Source organism: Empidonax traillii, unplaced genomic scaffold (genome assembly GCF_003031625.1).
Source record: "Empidonax traillii isolate 1590-97213 ecotype Southwest subspecies unplaced genomic scaffold, ASM303162v1 scaffold1681:size85899, whole genome shotgun sequence".
Lineage (NCBI taxonomy): Eukaryota > Metazoa > Chordata > Aves > Passeriformes > Tyrannidae > Empidonax > Empidonax traillii.
Window position 1 is genome coordinate 43777 of NW_020956874.1, and position 22722 is coordinate 66498.

Below are 22722 nucleotides of genomic sequence, written 5' to 3' on the forward strand. Positions count from 1 at the left end.
TAAAAATAAGAAATGAATCACTGCCTAAAGCTTTGAGAAGCTGGAGAGGAGACCTAGAGAGGGATTTGGGGAAGGAAGGAGTTGGATTTTCCCGTGAGGAAAGAAGGAAAAGGCATTCCTGGGGTCGCTCAGTCCAAGTTCACCTGTCCCACAACCAAAACAGGCTTTCCTTGAGACATTCCAGGCCCTCAGGGGCTGCACTCAGGTGATCCTGCTGAGCATCTCCCAGGCCTTGCAGCAGAATTCCTTAGATCATCCCCGGGGGAGGAAAGGAAGCGGCAGAACCAGAGGAAACGGCCTCAAGTGGCACCAGGGGAGGTTCAGGTTGGAAATGAGGGGAAAATTCCCGCATGGAAAGGGCTGTCCAGCCCTGGCACAGCTGCCCAGGGAGGGGCTGGAGCCCCAATCCCTGGAAGGGCTCAAAAAACTCGTGGATGGGGCACTTTAGGACATGGTTTATTAAAAGCCCACACGGCGGGGTTGGGTTGATGGTCGGACTTGAGGATCCCGAAGGTGTTTTCCAGTCTGAAGGATTCCATGATTCCACGGGAGATCCGTGTGTGAGGGCAGCAGGAAGAGCATTTACCCTCTGGAAAGCTGGGAAAAGCAGGCAGGAGGCAGAGCAGCTTGTGCAGGGACCTCTCAGTGCTTCCCCAGGGTCCTCCTTCAGCAGGATCCATCCAGCTCCTCCTTCCCCCTCCACTCCACCAGCTCTTCCCTCTTCTTCTTCAACTCCTCTCCTTCATCTTGGGGCTCCTCCTTTCCCCCTCCTGGGGTTGTAAACCCAGTTTTTAAAAGGAATGAGGCACCTCCTGAGGGCCATTCCCACCGACAGCAGGGATGGTGGGGTGAGGGACACGCTGGGTGCTCTGGAGAGCAGCTCCTGGCAGGGCTTCACTCCTGGATCTCCAGCTGGGCCAACTGGCACTTCAGCTTTATTTATTTTTAAACCTTTTCCAGCATTAACCTGAAAGGAATTAGGTTTCCAAGCTCTTTTTTTTTTTTTTTTTTTTCTCCCCCTTTTTTTTTCTGGTTGAAATAATGTCTGTTCAGTTCAATGAAATCCCTGAGGGCAGGATGAGTTTCACTCCCTGCTCTCCCCCCCCTCTTCAGCTCCTCTTTCCAAAACAAACTGCCCCCAAAGGACTTTTTTTGGTGGTGTTTTTTTGTCTGTTTTCGTGCCAAAGGCACTGCAGGCAGACAGAGGCAACCAGCACAGAGGTAGCAGTGAATTAAGGAAGGGAATCAGATTATTTGAGCACTGAGAAAATCCAGCACTGCCCAAATTAGAGGGGAAATAAACATTATTTATTTATCTGTATTTACTCTGCTCTGTCTCTCCAAGAGGGAGAGGCTTTAGGGCAGAAATATGGAGTTCTAAGTCCCCCCCAGTCCCAACACAAGTTCAGAGCAGCTTTTAGGGAATGAGGGATGTGTTTGGTGGGGAAATTCCAGCCTGCAGATCAAGTGGTGGGGTCAGGGTGTCCTCCTGAGCCCAGCTCGGGTTTTCACCTGCCAGGGAACCCTGAGTGGCTGCACAGGCCAAAAAAATGAAAAAGCAAAGGATGCAGATCCCAAGCAAACCTGGCTTTGTCCTGTCCAGGGCACAGTTAATCCCAGAGGAGTGGAGGTTGGACAGACCCTGCTGTGCTCCAGAACAGGCACTGCCCAGGGTACATCCCGTCCAGGCCAGCACAGAACAAATCCCTGCTCCTTCCATCCCTTGCCAGGGTCCATCTGGACCTGAGGGGACCAGCAGGGAGGGTCAGGAGAGGCAGGGCTTGCCCAAACCATCCCTTGCAGGAGTGCAGGAAAACAGAGACCACCTGAATACCCATCCCCCAACAACCCCTCAGCTGAAGGAAGGCAACTCCATCCCTAAAAAACAGGGCTCAGGGATCTCCATCCTGCACCATCCCACGCTGCCACCTCACTGCTGACCAACCTCATGCAGTGCCTCGTGCTCCCAACCACCTCCACCCTGGATCTTCTCCTGCCCTCGGAGCAATTCCACATCTCCAGGAGCTCCCGACGGGGCCAGCTCTGCCAGGTTGCTCCAACCTGGCCTTGGACACTCCCAGGGATCCAGGGGCAGCCACAGTTTCTCTGGGAAATCCATCCCAGTCCCTCCCCACCCTCCCAGGGAAGAATTTCTTCCCAATCTCCCATCCAAGTCACCCCCCAGCAGCTCAGAGCCATCCCCCCCCGTCCTATCACTTGATGTCCTCGTGGAAAGTCCCCTCCAGCCTGCTTTTAGGACCCCTTTAGGTTCTTGATTAGATTAATCTCTTAATTCAGACCCATCCCAGCCCTTACAGGGTTCAGGCAGGGGCTGTTCCATCAGCAGGGCTGGAACGAAGCTCCAATTTCTGCCCCTGGTGCTCAACTGCAGAGTCTGGTGCAGAACAGGAACTTGGTTTGTGACCTTAAATTGCTTGGTTTGGTGTTTCAATCAGACATTTCAGCAGTCCTGGCAGTGTCCAAGGCCAGGCTGGAGCAACCTGGGCTGGTGGAAGGTGTCCCTGCCCATGGCAGGGGGTGGCACTGGGTGATCTTTAATGTCCCTTCCAACCCAAACCATTTTCTAGATTTGTGAAATTTTCATATTTCTTTTTTCCTCTCCTGAGCCCCCTCCTTCCTGCACCCTCTTCCCACTTCCCAGCAGCGATTCCTGCTCTCCAAGAAGGTGATCACCAGCCTTTCCCTTGCCTTGGAATTTCCAGTGCCCCCCTGATGCTCTCCCAAGGAATCCAGTTTGCCTGGAGCAGCTCTGGGAGCAGCTCTTGGAGCAGCTGCCAGGGCAAGCTCACAGAAAGGACAGTGTTAGCTCCGAAAATGGGACCTCCCCTGGGAGATCTGGGGTTGGCTTCAGTGCCTGGACCATCAGCCAGTGACATGGAAATACCAGAGAACATCATCATCCCACCCCTCAGCCTCCTGGGGGGTCACAGGAAAGGAAAAAGGGGGGAAAAAATGAGGGGAAAGGGGAGAAAAAAAATGAACCAAAAGTGATTTATCAGCCTCTGGATAATGTTGTTGTGTCCCCCTGCCCTGCTTGGCTGTTTCTGCTTTCTCTGAGCGAGGAGAGGGATAAAAAAAAACAACATTCCTACACCTCCTCCCCACCAGGAATTTTATTCTTCTGGCAGAAAAAGGACCAGGGAAGCTGAGGAGGGATGAACACCAGGAGAGAGGAGCAGATGGGGTTTGATCCCAAAGCTGGGGAGCCCAGGGAGGAGTTTCCAACCCTTCCAGCTGCACCTGGAAGGTCTGGGAAGGCAAGAGGAGAGGCCAAACTGTCCTGAATTCACCTGAACACCCCCGAGGGAAATTCAGCCCTGGGATAATTGGATTCCAAGGAACTCAGGGCGGGAATTTCTGCAGAAGAAACCGAGGGAAGTCCCATCTGAAGGGATTTGCCAGCAGTGCTTTTAGAGGGATTAAAATCCTGCTGGGATTTTAACCTCAACCCCTTCCCCCCAAACCCTGGCTCGGGGAGATGTCCCTGGGTGGGACACCAGTTCTGAGCTCCCTCTGAGACTTCTCTCGCTCCTGGCAGCAAAAACTGCCCCAAAACTCCCCAGATCCTCTCAGGGCTCCAAGGGTGGCCAATTAAGGCAAAAAAAAAAAGGGCTGGAGGAAAAAAAAACCCCACAAACTGCCCAGTTGATCCAATTGATTAATTGATTTCAGGTGGTGGTTGGGGATGGAGTGAATTCCAGCTGCTCTGTGCAGTTAAATCCTCAGGGATTAGGAGAGGAGTGAACAGCTCAGGTTGGCAAATCTCATCCTGGGTGTTCCCAGCTGGTCACCAGGGCAGGAATTATGTTGGTAAAACACCTGGTTTTAGTCTTTTTTGTTGTCTGCAGGGTAAGAGATTTTGGGTTGGGACGTGGGGGCTCACAGACCCTGCGAAAAGATGAGTGGAGTGTTGAATGTGCAGATCTTGGGGAGGTTTTGGGTGCGGTTTTCACTCGGGTGAAGCACTTTGAGCACCATTTATCTCCTTTTTATGGTCCTGGACAGCAGGACCCACAGAGTGGGTGGTGCTGAAGGTGTTAAATTGGACCAAACTCTGAACTGAAATGGGGTTTTCTTGGATTCTCAGCAGAGCACGAGGTTTCTGTGCCTTAGAAAAATAGAAAATTCATGGATATATGTGTGAAAATAGGCTTTTTTGGTCAATTTTCTGCTCTAGACCATCCCCAGTTTAGGGAGAAAGACACCACAAGTGGTTGGTACCTTCCAGTTTTTGGCCATCAGCAGTTTAAAGCATTCCTGCATCCAGGAATTTTGCATCCAGGCTGCAGTTTCTAACAGCTGCTGATGGATTTGCTAATTTAATAATGAATTAAATTGTCTAAAAAGCTGGCACACAGCAGTGCTAATGGCTTCAGCTGAGGGATCAGGTGGTGAGATTGTTTGTTTGTCCAAGCCAAGGCTCTGCCAAGCCAGAGCCAAACTTGTCTCAGGTGGTGAAGGCTCCGTGTCCCAAGGAAAAATAATCCTGGGGATTCCTCTTAACCTCTGACAGCTAAGGGGGAAAGGTGAGCTGGGGCAGATTGGCCTGAAAACCAGAGGAAAAATGGGGAAAATGTGGTACTGAACACTTAAAATTTCTCCAGCAGCTGGAAAACTTTGTAATTCCCAATTTTCAGTCCCTGGGGGTCACTCAGCCTGGTTGTGATTCCCAATTTTCAGTCCCTGGGGGTCACTCAGCCTGGTTATGATTCCCAATTTTCAGTCCCTGGGGGTCACTCAGCCAGGCTGATGCACTGAAATTCCTCAGCAGGGGCTGGAAAAGAGGGTTGGGACAGGAGGGAGTTATTCAGCCCTGGGTATTTAATGCCAGTTATTCCCCACTGATTAACTTTCCTGAACAAATCTCTTGGGAATGGGTGTTTTCCAGTGGCAGGATGTATTAAAAATCTCTGGGTTTACTTATATATGTGTTTAAATCCCTGTTTCAGCCTCTTTGTCCAAGAAAAGACCTGCCTTAAATATACTTTTCCCATTCAAACTAGTTTTTGGGGTTTTTTTTTTTTTTGGGGGGGGGGGAGGAGAGAACTTGGAGTTGTTTTGGGTGGGTTTTTAAATGTCCAACAGGGAATGGGAGAGCTGTGAAGCTGGAGCTGAGCCCAATTTATCCCAATTTACCAAATCCCTCCATTATCTCAGGCTGCTTCCTCACCAGGAGCCCTCCCAGGTGGCTCCTCAGGGGTTTTTTTTTGAGGGGGGAAGAAAAGCAGGAAAGAACAAAAAGCCCAATCGTCCCAGAATCCCTGGGATGCGTCCAGTGGAATTCCCACCTGCTCCTGCCAAACTGAGCTGGGGGAAAAGTCCTTCCCAGGGCCTGGATGTGTGAGCAGGACACACAAGTTTAGGACCCCAGAGGGTCCCCAGCAGAACATTCCAGCAGAAGATCTCAGGAGAGCAAAGCTCTGGAACAACCAAAGCGCTCCCAGAAGCAGCTTTTCCCGTGGCTGCATCCCAGATTTCCCAGGGCCAGCCATTCCTGACAGGAACATTCCAGCTTCAGGAAGCAAGGCCGTGTCATTGATGGCCTTTGAGGGTTGAGTGTCACTGTTTATCAGCGAGGGGGGGGGAAACACCATCCCTGCCTCCCTTCTCCTTGTTCTGGGAGACCTCAGAGGAGGAGCAATCAAATCTTCTCAGGATGAGCTTTTCCCTGAGTTTTTTGGGATGGCGTGACCTCACAGCCCCCTCTGTGTTCTTGGATGGAGGAAGGAATTCTACAGAGCCTGAAGGTCTCCAGGAGGAGGTGGAATTTGCACTGGGATGATGATGATGATGATGATGATGGCAGGTTGAAATTCCTGGTCCAGTATCATTTCCTGGGATCTTTTTTTCCCAGGAAATGGGAAATCCCCAGGAACTGGGGCACTCAGCTCTGAAGTTGCTCCTTCTGTGTGTGTGTGTGTGATGGGAGCAGCTGCCCCTTTGCCAGGGATGTGGATGATTCCACGTGGTGTCCTGTGGGAAGTGTCGCTTGGGAAACCCATTGCAGGGGAAATTGGGAGCCAGGGGGGCAGGGCTGGTGAGGAAGCTGTGGGTGCAGAGGACGTTTTGCCCTCAGGCCAAGGTATTAATTGTGTCCTGCTGAGCTCTGACCCCTCTCTCCCCCCTCCCTGCAGGTGGATGCTGACGATGTCATCACCAAGGAGGAGCAGATCTTCCTCCTGCTGAAAGCCAAGGCCAAGTGTGAGCGCCACCTGAAAGCCAAGGTGCCCAAGGTGCACGGTGAGTGTCCCCAGAGCACCCCAGAATTCCATGTTTGGGCCTCTCCGTGCCCATTCCAGCCCTTCCCTCAGCTCCATGTGGAGCTCAGGAGCTGAAGAACCCCAAAATATTGGGTTTGGGGAAGATCCTTCAGCACAAGGTGCTGGGAAGCAAAGCTGTCACAGACTTGTTCTTCTGCAACAGAATTCCAAATGCCAAAGGGTCGGGAGGGTGCAGAAGTCGTGGGATTTGTACCCAAAGCCCAAGCAATGCATGGGAGGGAACAGCACCATCAGCTCTGGCAAGATTGGGGAATCCTGGAGTGGTTTGGGTGGGAAGGGACCTTGAGGATCATCCAGTCCCACCTTCCACTAGCCCAGGGTGCTCCAACCTGGCCTTGGACACTTCCAGGGATCCAGGGGCAGCCACAGCTTCTCTGGGAAATCCATTCCAGTCCCTCCCCACCCTCCCAGCCAGGAATTCCTTCCCAATATCCCATCTAAATTGATCCTCTTTCAGTTCAAGCCATCCCCTGTGTCCTGTCCCTCCATGCCTTGTCCCCAGTCCCTCTCCAGCTCTCCTGGAGCCCCTTTAGGCCCTGCCAGGGGCTCTCAGGTCTCCCTGGATCCTTCTCTTCTCCAGGTGAACCCCCCCAGCTGTCCCAGCCTGGCTCCAGAGCAGAGGGATCCAGCCCTGGGAGCAGCTCCGGGGCCTCCTCTGGACTCCAAATTCCAAAGATCCTTCACAAGGAGCCCCCAGGGGTACAGAAAAGCCTCCCCCGGACAGCCCTTCTCCATTTCCCTCTGCCAAACTCGGTCTCTGTTCCTCTCAGAAGGGTCCAAGCTCAGCTCAGCCTCTTTCTCCCCCTCCCTTTCTATTTTGGGCAGTGGAAGCGCTCGCAGCTGCGGGGCTGGGGAGGAGGCAGGAGCAGCTCTCTCATGTGGGCAGCCCCACTTAATCACCCCCCCGTGGGCTCCTCTCATCAGCCTGGCTGTGTTAATGAGTGGCACCGGGGCTCAGCTGGGCCACCCCACCCCACGCAGCCGGTCCTGGGTGGGCTCCTGGCCCCTCTCCCTCCGTTTCCCGAGACGAGGGGACAAACCAGAATCCCCCAAATCCATCCCTGAATTGCCTGCCCGACCTGGTGTCCCTCTGCCTTAGGACACGGCAGCGAAGGGGCCCCAAAATCCCAACTTTCATCGGATTCCAAGCCTCCCGCTTCCCAGCAGCCAAAACCTCAAGCCACATCCTCCTCCGCCGCTTTGTCCCGCTCAGCCGCTGCCCAATTAACACCTCATTAAAAGCGCGCGCGCAGAGGCATTTCCTGCTGTTGTCCCCGGCCCACCTGCCCACCCTGGGGGCTGGGGACATCAGAGGGACACCAGCTGCTCCAACTCCTCCCTGCACTTAGTGTTGAGCCCTCCCGAACTGTCAGGGGAGGGATGGGGAGCTGGACGTGACTGACAGCCAGATTTTGGGCTCTTTCCCAGGGAGAGCAAAGGATCCAGTGGCAGGGGTTTGATTAAACCTCGGGCTCAGGGTCCATCCTCTGCAGCAAATCCCTGCCCAGACCCAAACTCTCCATCCCAGAGGAGCAGTCACCCTGATGTCATCACTCTCGGCAGGAAGATGATGGCACAAAAACTTATAAGCGTTGAAGTAGGTAATTAGATCAAATTAATCTGCAAGATCCCCAAGGCAGAATGGTTTCTGATTGAACCTTCCCCAGGGAACCCTCCCTCAGGCTGGAACACCCCAGAAATTCCTGCTGCCGCTTCACAGACAAGGCCAGGGAGTTGCCAGACGTTCTCTGGGATGGTCTGAGGAGTTTGTGGGCACAGCAGAAGGATTTTTGGTTTAGAAAAGTTCTTCCCACTCTGCAGAAGAGCCGCCATTCCCACATTTTTAGGTCACAGATGCCCCTGGGCACGAGCAAAGTGGCTTGTCCAGTCCTTTCCTCCTTGGATGGTGCAGAAACTGGGGCCTGGTGCCTGTTCTGCTGATCACCCAAGGACAGCTGGGGCTGTCAGATGGAGGAGCTCATCCCTTTCCCTCTTCCCTCAATCCAGACCTCAAGAAAAAAAAAAAGCCTGGGAAGGGCAACATCATCTTCACACTGGAGATGCTGGGGGCAGAGTGGTTGTGACCTGCAGCAATGTCAGTCCTGGGGGTGGTTTCCAGTTGTCCCCTGGGCCCAGATCTCCACTTGGTTTGTCATTCCAAGGAAGGAAAAAGGCCAGGACGAGGAAGCAGCAGCTTTGGGGAGGTCCTGAGGGCTTAAATTCCCTGACCCGGCTCAGCAAGGAGTGGCTTTGGGAGTGACGTCCCTGCAGGGAAACTCCTGACCACAAGGGTCACAGGAAAGGAGCCTTTGACCCCACAGCTGGTTTGGAGCTGCTTTGCACCAGATACTGGAGCCAACTCTGCAGCAGGTGGAGCACTTTCACACATCCCTGAACCTGCAGTGCTCCAGCTTGTGGGTGGAGTGAGAAGAGGAATTTGGGAGGTGAATCCATGGCTGTGGGTACCAGGGATGCTCCCTAAGCCATGAGGAATTGGGGGGGTGCCCTTGTGCAGACAGATCTGGTTCTCCAAGGAGCCTTCTGGGGAACAACACTCATGGAATCACTGGATTATTGAGGTTGGAAAAGCCCTCCCAGCCCATCCAGTCCACCCTGTGTCCCACCCCCACCTTGTCCCCCCAGTCCAGTCATTCCCTGGACACCTCCAGGGATGTGGCTCCACCACCACAAACCATCCCAGAGCCCAGCTCTGTTGTCACCAACCCCTTTGCTGTTTTGGATCCCCTTTAGCACCCGAGGCTTGGCAGAGTGGATTGCCCTGGGGAAGAACCTTTTTGGAGGAGCTTTGTTCTCCAGCTGGATCAGCTCCCTGATCTGCTTTGTCACAAAACCCAGGGAGACACCCCAGGAAAGGGGCAGGGCCAGGAAGGGAAGGTGTCGGTGCCAGGTCAAGCAGTACCTGCTGAGCTCTGGAAAATCCCAGCTGATTGATCTACCATTGCCTTCTCTCCTTGCTCCCACTCCACATCAGGGGCTGTGTGTGCCCACTTAGTGCTTAATCCTTGCCCTTGATCCAGGAATTCCCACCTGGAATGGGTCCTGCCTCTGCCTGGCTGTGGCTGCAGGTGCAGTCGGTGATTTATCTACTCCATGTCCCTGCTGGGTGGTTTTGGAAGCAGAGGGGGGGATTTGGGACACCTCCATATCAGGCCATTGATTTGTCAGGGATTCATGGATTTCTCCAGCTTCCTTCTCCCTTCAATATTCATTTCACTGCCATTTTAACAAGGGGGAAAATGCAGATTTCAGAGCTCTCCAGGAGTCTTAGGGGATGACAGGAAGCCTGGATCAGCACCTTGATTTTTGGAATCTGCTGTTCCCTCTCTCCCCTTGCAGCTCCGTCCCAGGTGGATTTACTGGGCAATCCCAGGATGTAAATGGAACTAAGAGGGGAAATGAGATTTTTTTTTTTTTTTTTTTAAGGAGAGGGATTCTTTGTGTCATCCTTCCAGCACAGACCTGGATTTGGGAGGGAGACACAGCCCAAAAGTGACTCTTGGAGTGGGAAATGTGATCTCACATGAGCATCCAAGAGCTCTTCCCAGGACCTCGAGTCACATTCCACCACCCTCTGGAAGCAGGAAGGCCTTGGAATTGTCCTTTTCCTTTCCAGGTGGCTGATGGGGGGGTTTTGTTCTTCTCCCTCCCGAGTTTGGCCCCTCCTGGCCCCACCTTGGGGCCAAAGGGAAAATGAGAAATGGCCCTCAAATTTGAACTGGATAGTGGAGACAAAAGGAAAGAGAGACCAGAGGGAGGGGATCGATGGAAGGAGAATTCCAGAGGTTGGAAGGAACGTTCAGTGGCTTTTGTAGGTTTAATTTCCATTGGAAATGTCCTGGAATGTGACAGTATTCAAATGTTTGCTGCCACAGCTCAGCAATATCTTGTTCAGGGGAGGGAAATCACCTGTGATTTCATCACCTAATTGAATTCATTAATCTAATTGAATTTACTGATCTAATGGAATTTATTGATCTAATGGAATTTATTGATCTAACGGAATTTATTTATTTAATTGAATTAGACATGTCTAAGTCTTGAATCAGGGACTAAAGAACACGAGGGGGAACAGTAGATTGAGCTGAGAATTTCTAGGTAGTGGGAACATGGCAGGGGTTCATAGCACAAAGGAAAGTCCCAGCAAAGAAAAAGGTAAAAAAAAAAAAAATTTTAAAAAAATCATAAAATCCAAATTTTTTTCAGCAATAATGACCCACTTTTTACGTGTAAAAACCCCACATTCCTTTTTTTTTTTTTCTTTTTTTTTTTCCCCTCTCAAAAAGCGTGAACTTGTAGCTTTATGGTAGTTCAGTGGAGGTTGTGCTTCCTCTTCTCCCTCTGGGAGGGATCCCACGGATTCTTTGCCCCCAGGAGTGTCCCAGCCTCCTCCCTCCACCAGCATTCGCTTTCCTTCTTTTCTCTCCCCCCCACCCCAACCTTTTTTTCTCCCTTAAATTTAGCCTCCAGACTCAAGCCTTTTGGAAAGCACAGGAAACCCGAAAATGCCTCCTCTCTGTAGGCAAATATTGCATTTCAGCCAGGGTGTGGGCAGGCTGATGCCACCCCAAAGCTGCAGCTGGAAGGGGATGAAGTGAAAGTCCCAGCCCTAAACCAGCAAGACCTGAGGGGGAGGTGGGGGGAGCTTGGGTTTGTTGGGTTTTGTTGTTGTTGGGTTTTTTTTTGGTGTTTTTTTTTTACACCCATGAATTAAAAGCTTGTCTCTCCCTGGTTTGGAAAAGGAGATGGGACATTTTGTGGGGGAAGAGAGAGGGATTTTTTTATTTATTTTTTTTTTTTACACAGGCCCAGTCCCTGCTCTGAGCTGGAGGTGTTGCAGTTTTTGCCTCAGACTGGCTTGGGGTTTTTCATAAATGAGCTTATTTGCGAGGCAAAGGCGTTATTTTTAGGTGGAGATTTGTGTGTATTTACCCAAAAATGAGCATCTCAGTCTGGCTCCATTGTCCCTAAAGGACCTAGAGCCAGTCCCAGGCTCTCCCTGGGCTTGCAGAACCCCATGATCTGCTCCTGCTTTTCTCTCCAGGGGTTCTGTGTCCACCCCCTGATCATCCAGCATCTCCTCAGAGGCTGAGAAGCCTCAGGTGCCTCAGGAATTTAGGGAGGCAAATCATCCAGTGGACTCAGGATTGTCCTGAACAATCAGACAACAACCCCAGACCTCCCTAAACCCAGATTTAGGACTGCTCTGAACACCCCAAACCTACCTAAACCTACAATGAGGATCGTCCTGAACACCCCAGACCTCCCTAAACCCATTTTTAGGACTGCCCTGAACAGGTGACTTCGTGTCCTGAACATTCCCACCTGCATCCAAACAGCACATTTTAACCCTCCAACTATTTTTCACACCCTCCCTCCCCCCCCCAAAAATCTAATTTCAACAGCTTTTCAAGAGCAATTTATAATTAATTGGATCCTTTCTGGCTATTTGGGCTTCAAATATTGTTTCTGGGGTCTCAGGAGTGACTGGTTTGTTTTTAATGTGCCAAAAATGCTCTGCTTGCAGGTGGTGGATTGTTTTTTTTTTTCTCCCTCCCTGTGACAACTTATTAAAAAAAGCTTGTAAAAATTGATTTTCTATTTATTTTGAAGTGGAGCCATCGGGGGAAAATTGTTGGCTTGGGGCTATTTTTAGGGTTTTTCTGAAGCTGTTCAGATTTCTTCTTGGGATTCAGTTTGGATCCCTTTGGAGAAATGTTTGGGAGAAAAGGGAAACAGCAGAGAGAAGCCAAGTTGTTAATGCTGTTAATATTTTTATAAACTAAGGGGGGGAAAAAAAAGAAGGTTTGGAGGAAATACTTGGGCAAACAAACAGAAAGAAATGTCTTGTTTGGATTCCAGCTCCATACCCATGGAATATATGGTATTTTTCCTTCCTGTTTTATCAGAGTGGCCCTGGGTTGGAAGGGACATTAAAGATGATTTCATCCCACCCCCTGCCATGGGCAGGGACACCTTCCACCAGCACAGGTTGCTCCAACCTGCCCTTGGACAACTCCAGGGATCCAGGGGCAGCCACAGCTTCTCTGGGATGGGAAATCCATTCCAGTGCCTCCCTGGAAAAATGTAATCCTTGTACTCTTAAATCAGGATCAAGCCTCTTGCAGCTTAAAACCATCCTCCTCCAAATTTGGCTGAAATCTGGGATCATAGAGAGACCCAGGAATATTTCAGATGGTGTGAGAGGCAGCAGAGATCATTTTTTTTTTAAATATTTCTAGTGCTTCCCAAATCATCCCCATTCCAGAGGAGTCCCATCACGGATTGCACCCTGTTTCCCACTCAGAACCTTCAACCCTCAGCTTTTGGAGGGGATTTTGGGGCTCAAAGTGCCCCAAAAATAAATCATTTCATATTCAGTTCTTCCCAAGGCCTCAGTTTTCCATCAGGAGGAGGACACACCCCCTCTATAATTCCCCCCCACTGCTCCTTTCTGCCCAAATATTTCAGTCTGATCCCAAAAGAAACCACTCACAAGTGAAAATTGAGCTCTGCAAGTTTTGTTCTGAAGAATTTGGAGGTTTTTCCTCTCAGCCTTTCAGAGCACAACGTTGGGACCAATATTTCTTCCCCTCGGTGCTCGTTTCAAAGCTTCCCTCGATTTATTTATTTTGTCCGAAAGAATCGGGTTTATTTTCAGCAAAGACCACACCGAGGCCTAAATTAAATCTCTGTTTACTTTCTTGTCTGCAAAAAAAAGACCTCAAAAACAATAACATTTCCTCCTAAACCAAATTTTGTGAGGCACTGCGGGTTTGGTTGGTTGGTTGGGTGTTTGTTTGTTGTTTTTTTTTCCCCCCTCCTTTTTCTTTTGAACCTTCCAGAGAACTGCAAAACAAATAAACTCCTTTGCACGCTCTAAGTTGTCCTGCAACACAACGAGGCAAAGGGAAGGGCTTTCCCTCTTGTCATGGATAGGGAATGGAATATTATTCTTCTCCCACTGCAACTGAGAGCAGGGAAAAGGCAGGAAATTTTTATTTCTACTTCTCTTTTATCTCCCCTCGCTCCCAGCTGGTGCTTTTAGAAGGCAGGCAGGGATTAACCTGCTCCTTTCCACCCACATTCATTCAAAGATAAGAAGAAATCAGCTGTTTGCCCACGAGTTTTCCCGTGGTTTTTCACCTCCTAAATTCCCAGAAAAGGGAATCCTCGGTGTCATCTCCGAGCCTGGAGGGCTCCAAGGCAGGCAAAGCAATCCTGGGATGTTCTTTGATCCTGGGAAAGCACATTCCTGCTGCAGGATGAGCTGCTGCTGGGTTGGAAGGTGGGGAGAGCTTTGATGTTGATGGAGCCTGCTGAGATCTTGGCCCTGCTTCTGATTTTGTTCCTGTGGATAAGAGCAGGCAGGGCTGGTTTGTTTGGATTCCCAGGGAGCTCCCCTCTGCCAGACGCTCCAAGAACTCAGCACAGGGGGAAGAGGCTGCTCTGGAGACATCCAGAGTTGGGGCAGATCCCCCATTCTGAGCATTTTAATTCCCAGCCCCAAGTGCAGGTGGATTTGAAGAGGTGGGTGCAGGTCAGGAAGGCCAAAGCAAAGGAGGTCACTGAGGACTCAAAGCTGCAGGAGCTGAGGGTTGTGCAGCCCTTCAGGAGGACCTCAAAACGTTGCTCCAAGCCCCATCCAAGCTGGCCTTGGACACTTCCAGAGATGGGACAGCCACAGCTTCTCTGGGAAATCCATTCTAGTCCCTCCTCACCCTCCCAGCCAAGAATTTTTTTCCCAATATCCCACCTAAATTGATCCTCTTTCAGTTCAAGCCATTCCCTGTGTCCTGTCCCTCCATGCCTTGTCCCCAGTCCCTCTCCAGCTCTCCTGGAGCCCCTTTAGGCCCTGCCAGGGGCTCTCAGGTCTCAGTAATTTCTCTGTTTTCTCAATGATTTCTCAGTTGTTTCTCAAACCAAGCGGTAGCACTGAGAGTTTTTCCCAGAGAGCCTCCTCCAAACAGTGGGATATCTGTGTCACCCCTGCAGGGTGCAGTGACTCCTCTTTGTCTTTGTTCTCTCCCCCCAGATGGATTTTGTCTCCCTGAGTGGGATGGCATCGTCTGCTGGCCCGAAGGGGTCCCGGGCAAGGTGGTGGCCATGCCGTGCCCCGAGTACATCTACGACTTCAACCACAAAGGTGGGTGGCATTCACAGCTCTCAGAATCACCCTCAGCATCCCTTCCTCCTCACACACTGACTCCCTCCCAAGCAGGAGCAAAGCCAGGGGAAAGGAAGGGAAGGAAAGGTTGTTACTTGTTTCTGCTGAAAACAAAGCTCGGTTTTAATTGAAACATGAGACAGATTTCCCCCATTTCCCACACAGCCTGTCACCCTCTAAACACTAAGGAATACTGCTTAGATATCTATTTGGGTCATATATATTATTATTACTTCTATATAATATACTGGTTTAGATATTAATAATTAATAGCAACACAACAAACACAACCTTCAAATTAAGTCCCAGGATCCCAGAACATGCTGGGTTGGGAGGGACCCACAAGGAGCACGGAGTCCAACTCTTACCTTGGGCTTTCTCTTGCTGCACAAGAGTTTGTGGCATCAAACAAATCCAGGCTTGAAAATCCACAAAACTTGAACTCTGTGGCCACTTTGAGCCTGACAGAGATCAGGCAGGGACACCTTCCACCAGCCCAGGCTGCTCCAACCTGGCCTTGGACACTCCCAGGGATCCAGGGGCAGCCACAGCTTCTCTGGGAAACCTGTGCCAGGGCCTGCCCACCCTGCCAGCCAGCAATTCCTTCCCAATATCCAACCTAAACCTACTCCCTGTCAGTTTGAAGCCATTCCCGGTTTTCTTGTCCCTCCATCCCTTGTAAAAGTCCCTCTCCATCTTCCTGGAGGGCTCCCAACAGCTCTCCCTCCGTAGTCCCAGGACAGACAGGTCTGTTGAGTGGTTTCATCCCTGTTTTCTGTGAAGGGATTTTAACTCACAGCTGATATCACCCTGATACCCACACAGACCTCTGAACATGGATATTCCCACCTGCCAGCTGTGTCCAGGGAGGAAACCTTGCTCCCTCTTCTTCCTCCACCACCACGAGGAGAGTAACCAGAGAAAAACGTCCCTGGGGATGACCTGAGCCTGTAAAGGAAGAGCAGCACAAACAAATCACCTTTTTATTTCCCAGGGACAGCTGCAGTTAATTCTGAGGATGATTCTGCGCTCTGGGGCCTTTCAGAACTTCTCCCCTCGATTTTTAGACCCACCATCCGACCCTAAACTGGGGCATTTCTCAGCTGGGAGGTCGACAAGGTTTTCTGCGGAGATGCAGCTGAGCTCCCAAGCGGGCAGGACCCGGCAGGGGCGGTGGGATGCACCCCTGGAATGTTGTTCTCCTGTTTTTCCTGGGTTTTCCCACTGAGTCCGTGTCCTCTCTCTCTCCACAGGCCACGCTTACCGGCGGTGTGACCTGAACGGGAGCTGGGAGCTCGTGCTGGGCAACAACAGGACCTGGGCCAACTACAGCGAGTGTGCCAAGTTCCTCACCAACGAGACGAGGGAGAGGGTAGGCAGTTCCCTTTGTGCATGGAATGTCATGGGAATTCCAGCCTCCTCCAGGCCTAACCCAAGGAGCATTGGCTCGTTTCAAACCCTTGAGGAGCTCCAGCTCCTCCTCCTCCTCCTCCTCCTCCTCCTGGAGGACGGGATTTTGCTCCCGGGTTGTTATCAAAAATCCCAGTGTTTACGTGGCTGGCTGTGGTGGGGGATGTCCAAACACAGAGGTAAGGGGTGTGTCAGTCAAACCAGAGGCAAACCAGTCAAACCCAGGCTGGGAGAGCTGGGGGGGGTTCACCTGGAGAAGAGAAGGATCCAGGGAGACCTGAGAGCCCCTGGCAGGGCCTAAAGGGGCTCCAGGAGAGCTGGAGAGGGACTGGGGACAAGGCATGGAGGGACAGGACACAGGGAATGGCTTCAAACTGAAAGAGGATAAATTTAGATGGGATATTGGGAGGAATTCCTGGCTGGGAGGGTGGGGACACCCTGGCACAGGTTTCCCAGAGAAGCTGTGGCTGCCCCTGGATCCCTGGGAGTGTCCAAGGCCAGGTTGGAGCAACCTGGGCCAGTGGAAGGTGTCCCTGCCCATGGCAGGGGTGGCACTGGATGATCATTAAAATCCCTTCCTCAATCCCAAACCAATCTGGGATTCCATGATCTTGAACTAATAGTGGTGTAGGCACAGTTTTGAAACAGGGTCACCAGTCCAGAGGCGAAAAGGGACTAAAAGACCATGGAGAGGGTTTGGTGTGTTCCTGGGGAAAAAAAAAAAAAAAAATAGGAAGAAAGAATGAACTCTGGGCCTTATTTTTACACAAATTCTGGTAATTGGCCAAGTAGGAGCTGGAGAAAATTTCCTACCTCTCTGTAGTGCTGAAAATCTGTGAAGCCAAGCCCGTCCCAGAGGAGCCACCTGAGAGGATGTGACCTCCTCGTGTCGCAGGGAGCCACATTCCCACCCACACTCCCTCCTGGAATTAGCCAGGAATCCAACCCAAACCTCTGGCTCTCCGGTGGCACTTGGAAGTTGTCCCCTTGGACAGCTTGGGGAGTGAGGATCTGCAGCCCTTTGCAGACAGCTGGAGATAAAGATCTGCCCACGAGCGGGACGGGAGATGATGCACAGGCCCTTGGGGAGGATGTTCTTCATTTGAAACCCAACCACAGCCTGCTTGGGGTTGGCTTTTTGGTCGATTTTTTTTTTTTTTTCCCCCTCGAGAGTGAAGCAACACATGAATGAAACTTTTCAGGGAGGAAATAAGTTATTTGAGGGCCTGCACGTCTTTGTGTCCTGTGGTCAAAGAACAGGCAAGGTTTTATACGCCGGGTTCTGCTCCTGCCACTGAACAGCAAAGTCTCAGGGTTGGGTGATGTTCACTTGTAGAATAAGTTTGGGCTCCTCTTCTCCCAGTTCATCCAGTGGAAAGAACTGGTTTAGCCCCTGGGAAGGTTCTGGAGCAGGTGTTGGAGTCACTGAGTGTCTTGACCACAGGGAGAACTTCACTAAGTTGTACAACTTCTTGACCTCTCTGAGGTCATGGTCTCTGTCCCACTTCCCTCAGCCGTGCCCTGAGGTTGGGACTCACCTGCTGCAGACAGGAGGAACAGCATGAATGAGTCAGGAGAGGCTCAGGTTGGATCTCAGGGAAAGGTTCTTCCCCCAGAGGGTGGTTGGCACTGAACAGGCTCCCCAGGGCAGTGGGCACAGCCCCAAGGCTGCCAGAGCTCCAGGAGGGTTTGGATGATGCTCTGAGGGACAGAGGGGGATTGCTGGGGTGTCTGTGCAGGGCTATGGGGGTGGACTGGATGATCCCTGGGGGTCCCTTCCAGCTCAGGGTATTCTGGAATTCTGTGACCTGTCCAGCTGAGCTGATGTCCAAGATTTCCCCCAGGGAAAGGCCATCTTGTCTTTTTAAGCTCCCACGGTGGCAACTGGCACTTGTCAAGGTGACTTGGTAGGGGAAGGGGGGAAAGAAGAAGAGAGGTGACCATCTGTAACCAGCACAGGGGGAAAAATAGAGACCTTCCACCCCCCAGGCTGGTAAAAGAGGCTGAAAGCAAAGTCTCTTCTCCTGGGTTTGAGGCACTGCCCCTGTGCCCCCTGAGGTGCTCACAGCACACAGGACTTGGACTGTGCTTCCTGACAAAGGGAGTCTAGACAAGGTGTCACAGCCCAGGAGATTTCATTTTGCCTCCCAACCTCTTACTTGGATAATTCCTGCTCCTCGTGACCTCTTCCTTTAGGAGCTGCTTTAATAAACCACCCCCAAATCATCCTCCTCGTTGCTCATCTTCTGCCATGAAGATGCCGTGGGGTTTTACCATCCCAAAGTCACCATCATCCTCAGCATTCACCTTTTGCCAGTTTCCTGGTTTAGCCTCACAGAGGTGAACTGAGTGCTATTTAATGGTCAGACAAATCAGAGCATCACCATTGCTCAGATCAGCTGGGCAGGAGACGGTTAGTGGTGCTTCCCTAGCGCAAAGAACGCTGGAAAAAACGGAGGTTTCCCTCAGCTTTGGGACTGGAGCTTGATTACCAAATGCTTTTCAACAACAACATGTTATTATTATTGTTATTAATATTATTATTAATCTTGTATTTGCCAGCCCAGCCCTCGCCTCTGTGTGTTGTCACAGAGCGTGGTATCAGCGAGGTGGCTGAATTTTAGTGACAAGTGACACAACAAATATGCAGCCACTGCAGGTCTCTCGGGCCTTCTGGGCTGAAAAACGCCCTGCAAGTAAAAAGATAAAAGAAATAATGACCTTTTTTTTCTCGGTTGGGTGATGACTTTCCTCACGGAGAGCGCAGAGGGGCTCCAGCCTTTCACCCCCAGAGCGCTGGCATTAATAAACCTTCCTTTGATTCCCCCCCCCCCTTTTTTTTTCCTTGAAGTAAATGTGTCAGGAGATGTCAGAACGGGGGAATTTGGTTAAGACAGACCCGTCATCTTGAGGGAGAGGATTTGTTTTCTATTATTATTTCCCTCCCTGGGGAACGACATCTTTGCGTCACCGGCAGCAGCTGCGTTCAACCACCGTTTGGAAAGCACATGGTGGGCTGGCTCCAAGGAGAGCAGATGCAACCAGGGGAAATGTTTAGGAATTGTGCATTTAGGAGGAATCAGGAGGGGAAAAAGAAAAAAAAGAATCTGTCTGTGACTATAAATATGTCGATTTGCTGCCATCCCTAGAAATAGAGCTGTGACTATAGAGAGAGAGGTGCAGATACAGCCCATAATGAACACCCCCAGATGTTTGGGGAGCTTGGAGTTTTCTCCTTTCAGCCACTGTGGGATGATTGTCAGACAGAGCAAAGCAGCAAACAGAGGGCCCCGGGGCAGGGTCCGGATGAGCAGGGGGGTTTCAGCCAGAGCAGCAGAGGAATCACTCCCTGGAATGTGCAGAGGGTGTTAAAGCCCTCAGAGCCTGAGAATTAACAGCCTGGAGAACAACGGCTCCTGGGCTGAGTGCTGAGGGAAAACCAGCCCTGGAGATTGGGGGCCTCTCGCAGCCTGCCCTGAGCCAGGGAAGTGTCTCCTCAAACACCTTCCAGAGGGCATTAAATGTGGAGGGAACAACCATCTGGAGGTGTCCAACACCAGGTTGGACGGGGCTTGGAGCAACCTGGGGCAGTGGGAGGTGTCCCTGCCCATGGCAGGGGGTGAGACAGGATGATCTCTGAGGTCCCTTCCAACCCAAACCATCCTGGGATCTGTTGGACACAGTCTGAGCCAACTGCTCAGCCAAGGACAGGATGGAGTTTTGTGGAAAGGTCGTCATGGGAAGACAAGGCAGTTTTCTTTGTGCCTTTGAGAAGCTCCACAGGGCTGGAACTCTGCTGAACGTTGGGAGAGGCTATCCAGGACTGCTCCAGGAGCACTGCAGGGTGGGCACGGGGGTGGATCTGCATCACAGAATCTCAGGATGGCTTGAGTTGGAAAGGAGCTTGAGGAGCATCCAGTGCCACCCCCTGCCATGGGCAGGGACACCTTCCACCAGCCCAGGTCGCTCCAACCTGGCCTTGGACACTTCCAGGGATCCAGGGGCAGCCACAGCTTCTCTGGGAATCCATTCCAGTCCTTCCCCACCCTCCCAGCCAGGAATTCCTTCCCAGTATCCCATCTCTCCCTGCCCTCTGGCAGTGGGAAGCCATTCCCTGTGTCCTGTCCCTCCATGCCTTGTCCCCAGTCCCTCTCCAGCTCTCCTGGAGCCCCTTTAGGCCCTGCCAGGGGCTCTCAGGTCTCCCTGGATCCTTCTCTTCTCCAGGGGAATCCCCCCAGCTGTCCCAGCCTGGCTTCAGAGCTCCATCCAGCCCTTGGATCATCTGCATGGCCTCCTCTAGATTCACTTAAGCAGCTCCACATCATATTTATCCCATATTTATTCTGTTCTCACACTCTTCCCTCATCATCTCTTCCTGGACATGCAGGAGACAGGGAACCTTGGCCTGGTCCAGGTTGGCTGTTCTCCTTCCTTTCTTTCCTAGATTCCCTTAAAAGCTTGAGTGAGGGTGACCTTTATTCTTGGAGCCCCTCAACCTTTAGCTAAAACGTGGCCCAGAGGAGAAGTGATGATCCTCTGGCTGCTCTTTAGGCCACTTTCCTCCAGACTGGGAGGATTTAAGTACCTGGCACCTCTTGGGGTGAAGGGAAGAGAATCCTGCAGCCAAAATTCCTGTCCAGCCCTCAGTGATTTTTTCCCAGAGGCTTTTTGGAAATTGGTGGCTATTCTGTGCCTTTTGTGCACGTCCTCATCAAGCTTTTTATTTTGTCACAACTTTGCTGTAAAGAAAAAAAAAAAGAAAAAAAAAATAAGGCAAGAAAAGCAAACCCAGCAGATTTCTGGCTTTGCTTATCACTCCAAGCAGCAAAACCCTTCCCCTGCTGGTTCCAAACATGCCATTAGCAACATCTGAATCAGCAGCTTGGAAAAACTTGGGAGATACTTCATCATATTTGGAATAGGCTTTGCCACCAGTCTTGCAGAGAATTCGTGTCTCAGTCCCTGCCTGGGACATTGGGAGGGACCAGGACACCCAAACCCTGAAGGTTTCATCCAGCTGCTGAGACAGAGATGGTGTTCAGGCCTGGAATTAGATGAGATGTCCTCAGGTTTGGGAAACAACCCCATGGGAATTCCAGATACAATTCCTTGGACCTGGAGGAAACTCATCCCCTTCGTCAAAGCACCTCAAAGCCAAGCAGAACACTTGGGGGGACTAAAAATGACCTGAGACACGTGGAGGGACAGCTGGGGGGGGGGCTCTGCTCCCTGGGGACAAGGGACAGGAGGAGAGGGAACGGCCTCAAGAGGGTCTGGTTGGATATTGGGAACATTTCTTCCTGGAAAGGGCTGTCCAGCCCCGGCATTTCAAAGCCCTGGGGATGTGGCACTTGGGGACATGGGGCAGTGGTGGCCTTGGCAGTCAATGGTTGGGCTCAGAGGGCTTTTCCAGCCTCAGTTCTATCATTCCAGGGATGGATGGGGTGGGCAAAGGGGGATGTTCGAGGCTTCTGAGGCTGATGTTCCCTAATGTTGGTGCTCTGATATGGGCTTTAGAATATTTATAATATTTTACTGACAATCCCAGCCCCTGGAATCCCAGACACTGAAGTTTTGTCCTTCTGGTTTTTCCATTAGTTTATTTTCAGCTTTTTCTATTTTCCAGAGCTCTTTGTGTCCTCAGCTGAAAGAGTGAAGGAACCAAATTCATAGAATCATGGATTCCTGGGTTGATTTGGGTTGGGAAAGACCTTAAAGCTCATCTCATTCCAACCCCCTGCCATGGGCAGGGACACCTTCCACTAGAGCAGGTTGCTCCAAGCCTTGAACACTTCAGTTAAATGATAAATTAAATTAAATTACACTGGTTAAAGCATCACACTTCTCAAACCAGGGTCTAAAGCTGTGGCAAAGCCAGAGTTTTGCCCCTTCCAACAGGTCAGTGGATGACCAGTGATGGTCAGTGTGTCCTCAGGGTGGATTTCTAGGAGACATCAGAGCTCTTAGAAGCGCTGAACTTGAGACTGGGGAGCTCCAGGTCATGTCCAGGGCTTGGCCATCATGACCTTTGTGACCTTCTGGGAATGATTCCAACTCCTGTCCCTCTCAGCTCCCAGCAGAGGGATCCCAGCCCCTGGAGGTGGTTGTTGCAGCTGGCAGATGACTCAATATTTTGGTACCTGGAGGACCTTCCCTGACTCAGCATCGTGGTTTCCACCCAGCTGGGACCTCCCTGGTGATGGGAGATGTGTGGGATTGCCTTTAGGGTTTTTATTTTCCCCCCCTGCAGGGCAGCTGAAGGCTGATTTTCCTCCAACCTCCCCACACTGCTGTTTTTGGGACATCCAAAAACCCCCTTCACCCTCCTAACCGTGCTTGGCTCCCCTCCCTGTGCCCCACCCCTGCCAAGGGATGTAGATCTTTGAATCCCCCTTTTCCCCTGCTGGCAGAATGCTGATTCCTGAGGACAAAGCCCTGGGAACCTGCCCTGGGCAGAACCTCAACCCTTTGCTCCTGAGGCTTTTCCCTGAGGATCTGAGCCCTCCATCCAGAGAATTCCCCCTTTCCCAGAGCAATTCCTGGGCAGGATTGGACAGCACCGTGCTGGTCGCCCTGGATCTGTGTGTGTCTTGGCACTCCTGGCTCCTCAGCCTTTCAAAGAGGGGCCCTGTGGTTAATCAGAGGGATTAACCACAGCCTCCCAAAACGTCCTGCCAGCCAATCAGGAGGCTCTTCCCAAGGCCATTCCCGCTACAACGCCGCCGTTGTCCGGCAGGAACGTGGATCCTTCTGGTTCAGTTGCTCACTGGGGCTCAGGGACCCTCTTGTCCAGCTGGGCATAGGGACTGCTGAATTCCCAGGAAT

General features: G+C 51.5%; 1 protein-coding gene across 1 annotated transcript in view; it reads left to right on the forward strand.

The window, feature by feature from the left end:
- LOC114070762 (parathyroid hormone/parathyroid hormone-related peptide receptor-like) overlaps positions 1-22722 on the forward strand; it is a gene marked incomplete at its 3' end in the record, with an annotated part of 63220 nt that overhangs the window by 34516 nt on the left and 5982 nt on the right. The window contains exons 2-4 of the mRNA XM_027908330.1: positions 6156-6261; positions 14356-14466; positions 15741-15859. Coding sequence (XP_027764131.1) covers positions 6156-6261; positions 14356-14466; positions 15741-15859 — 336 coding nt within the window. The remainder of the gene's footprint in view (positions 1-6155; positions 6262-14355; positions 14467-15740; positions 15860-22722) is intronic.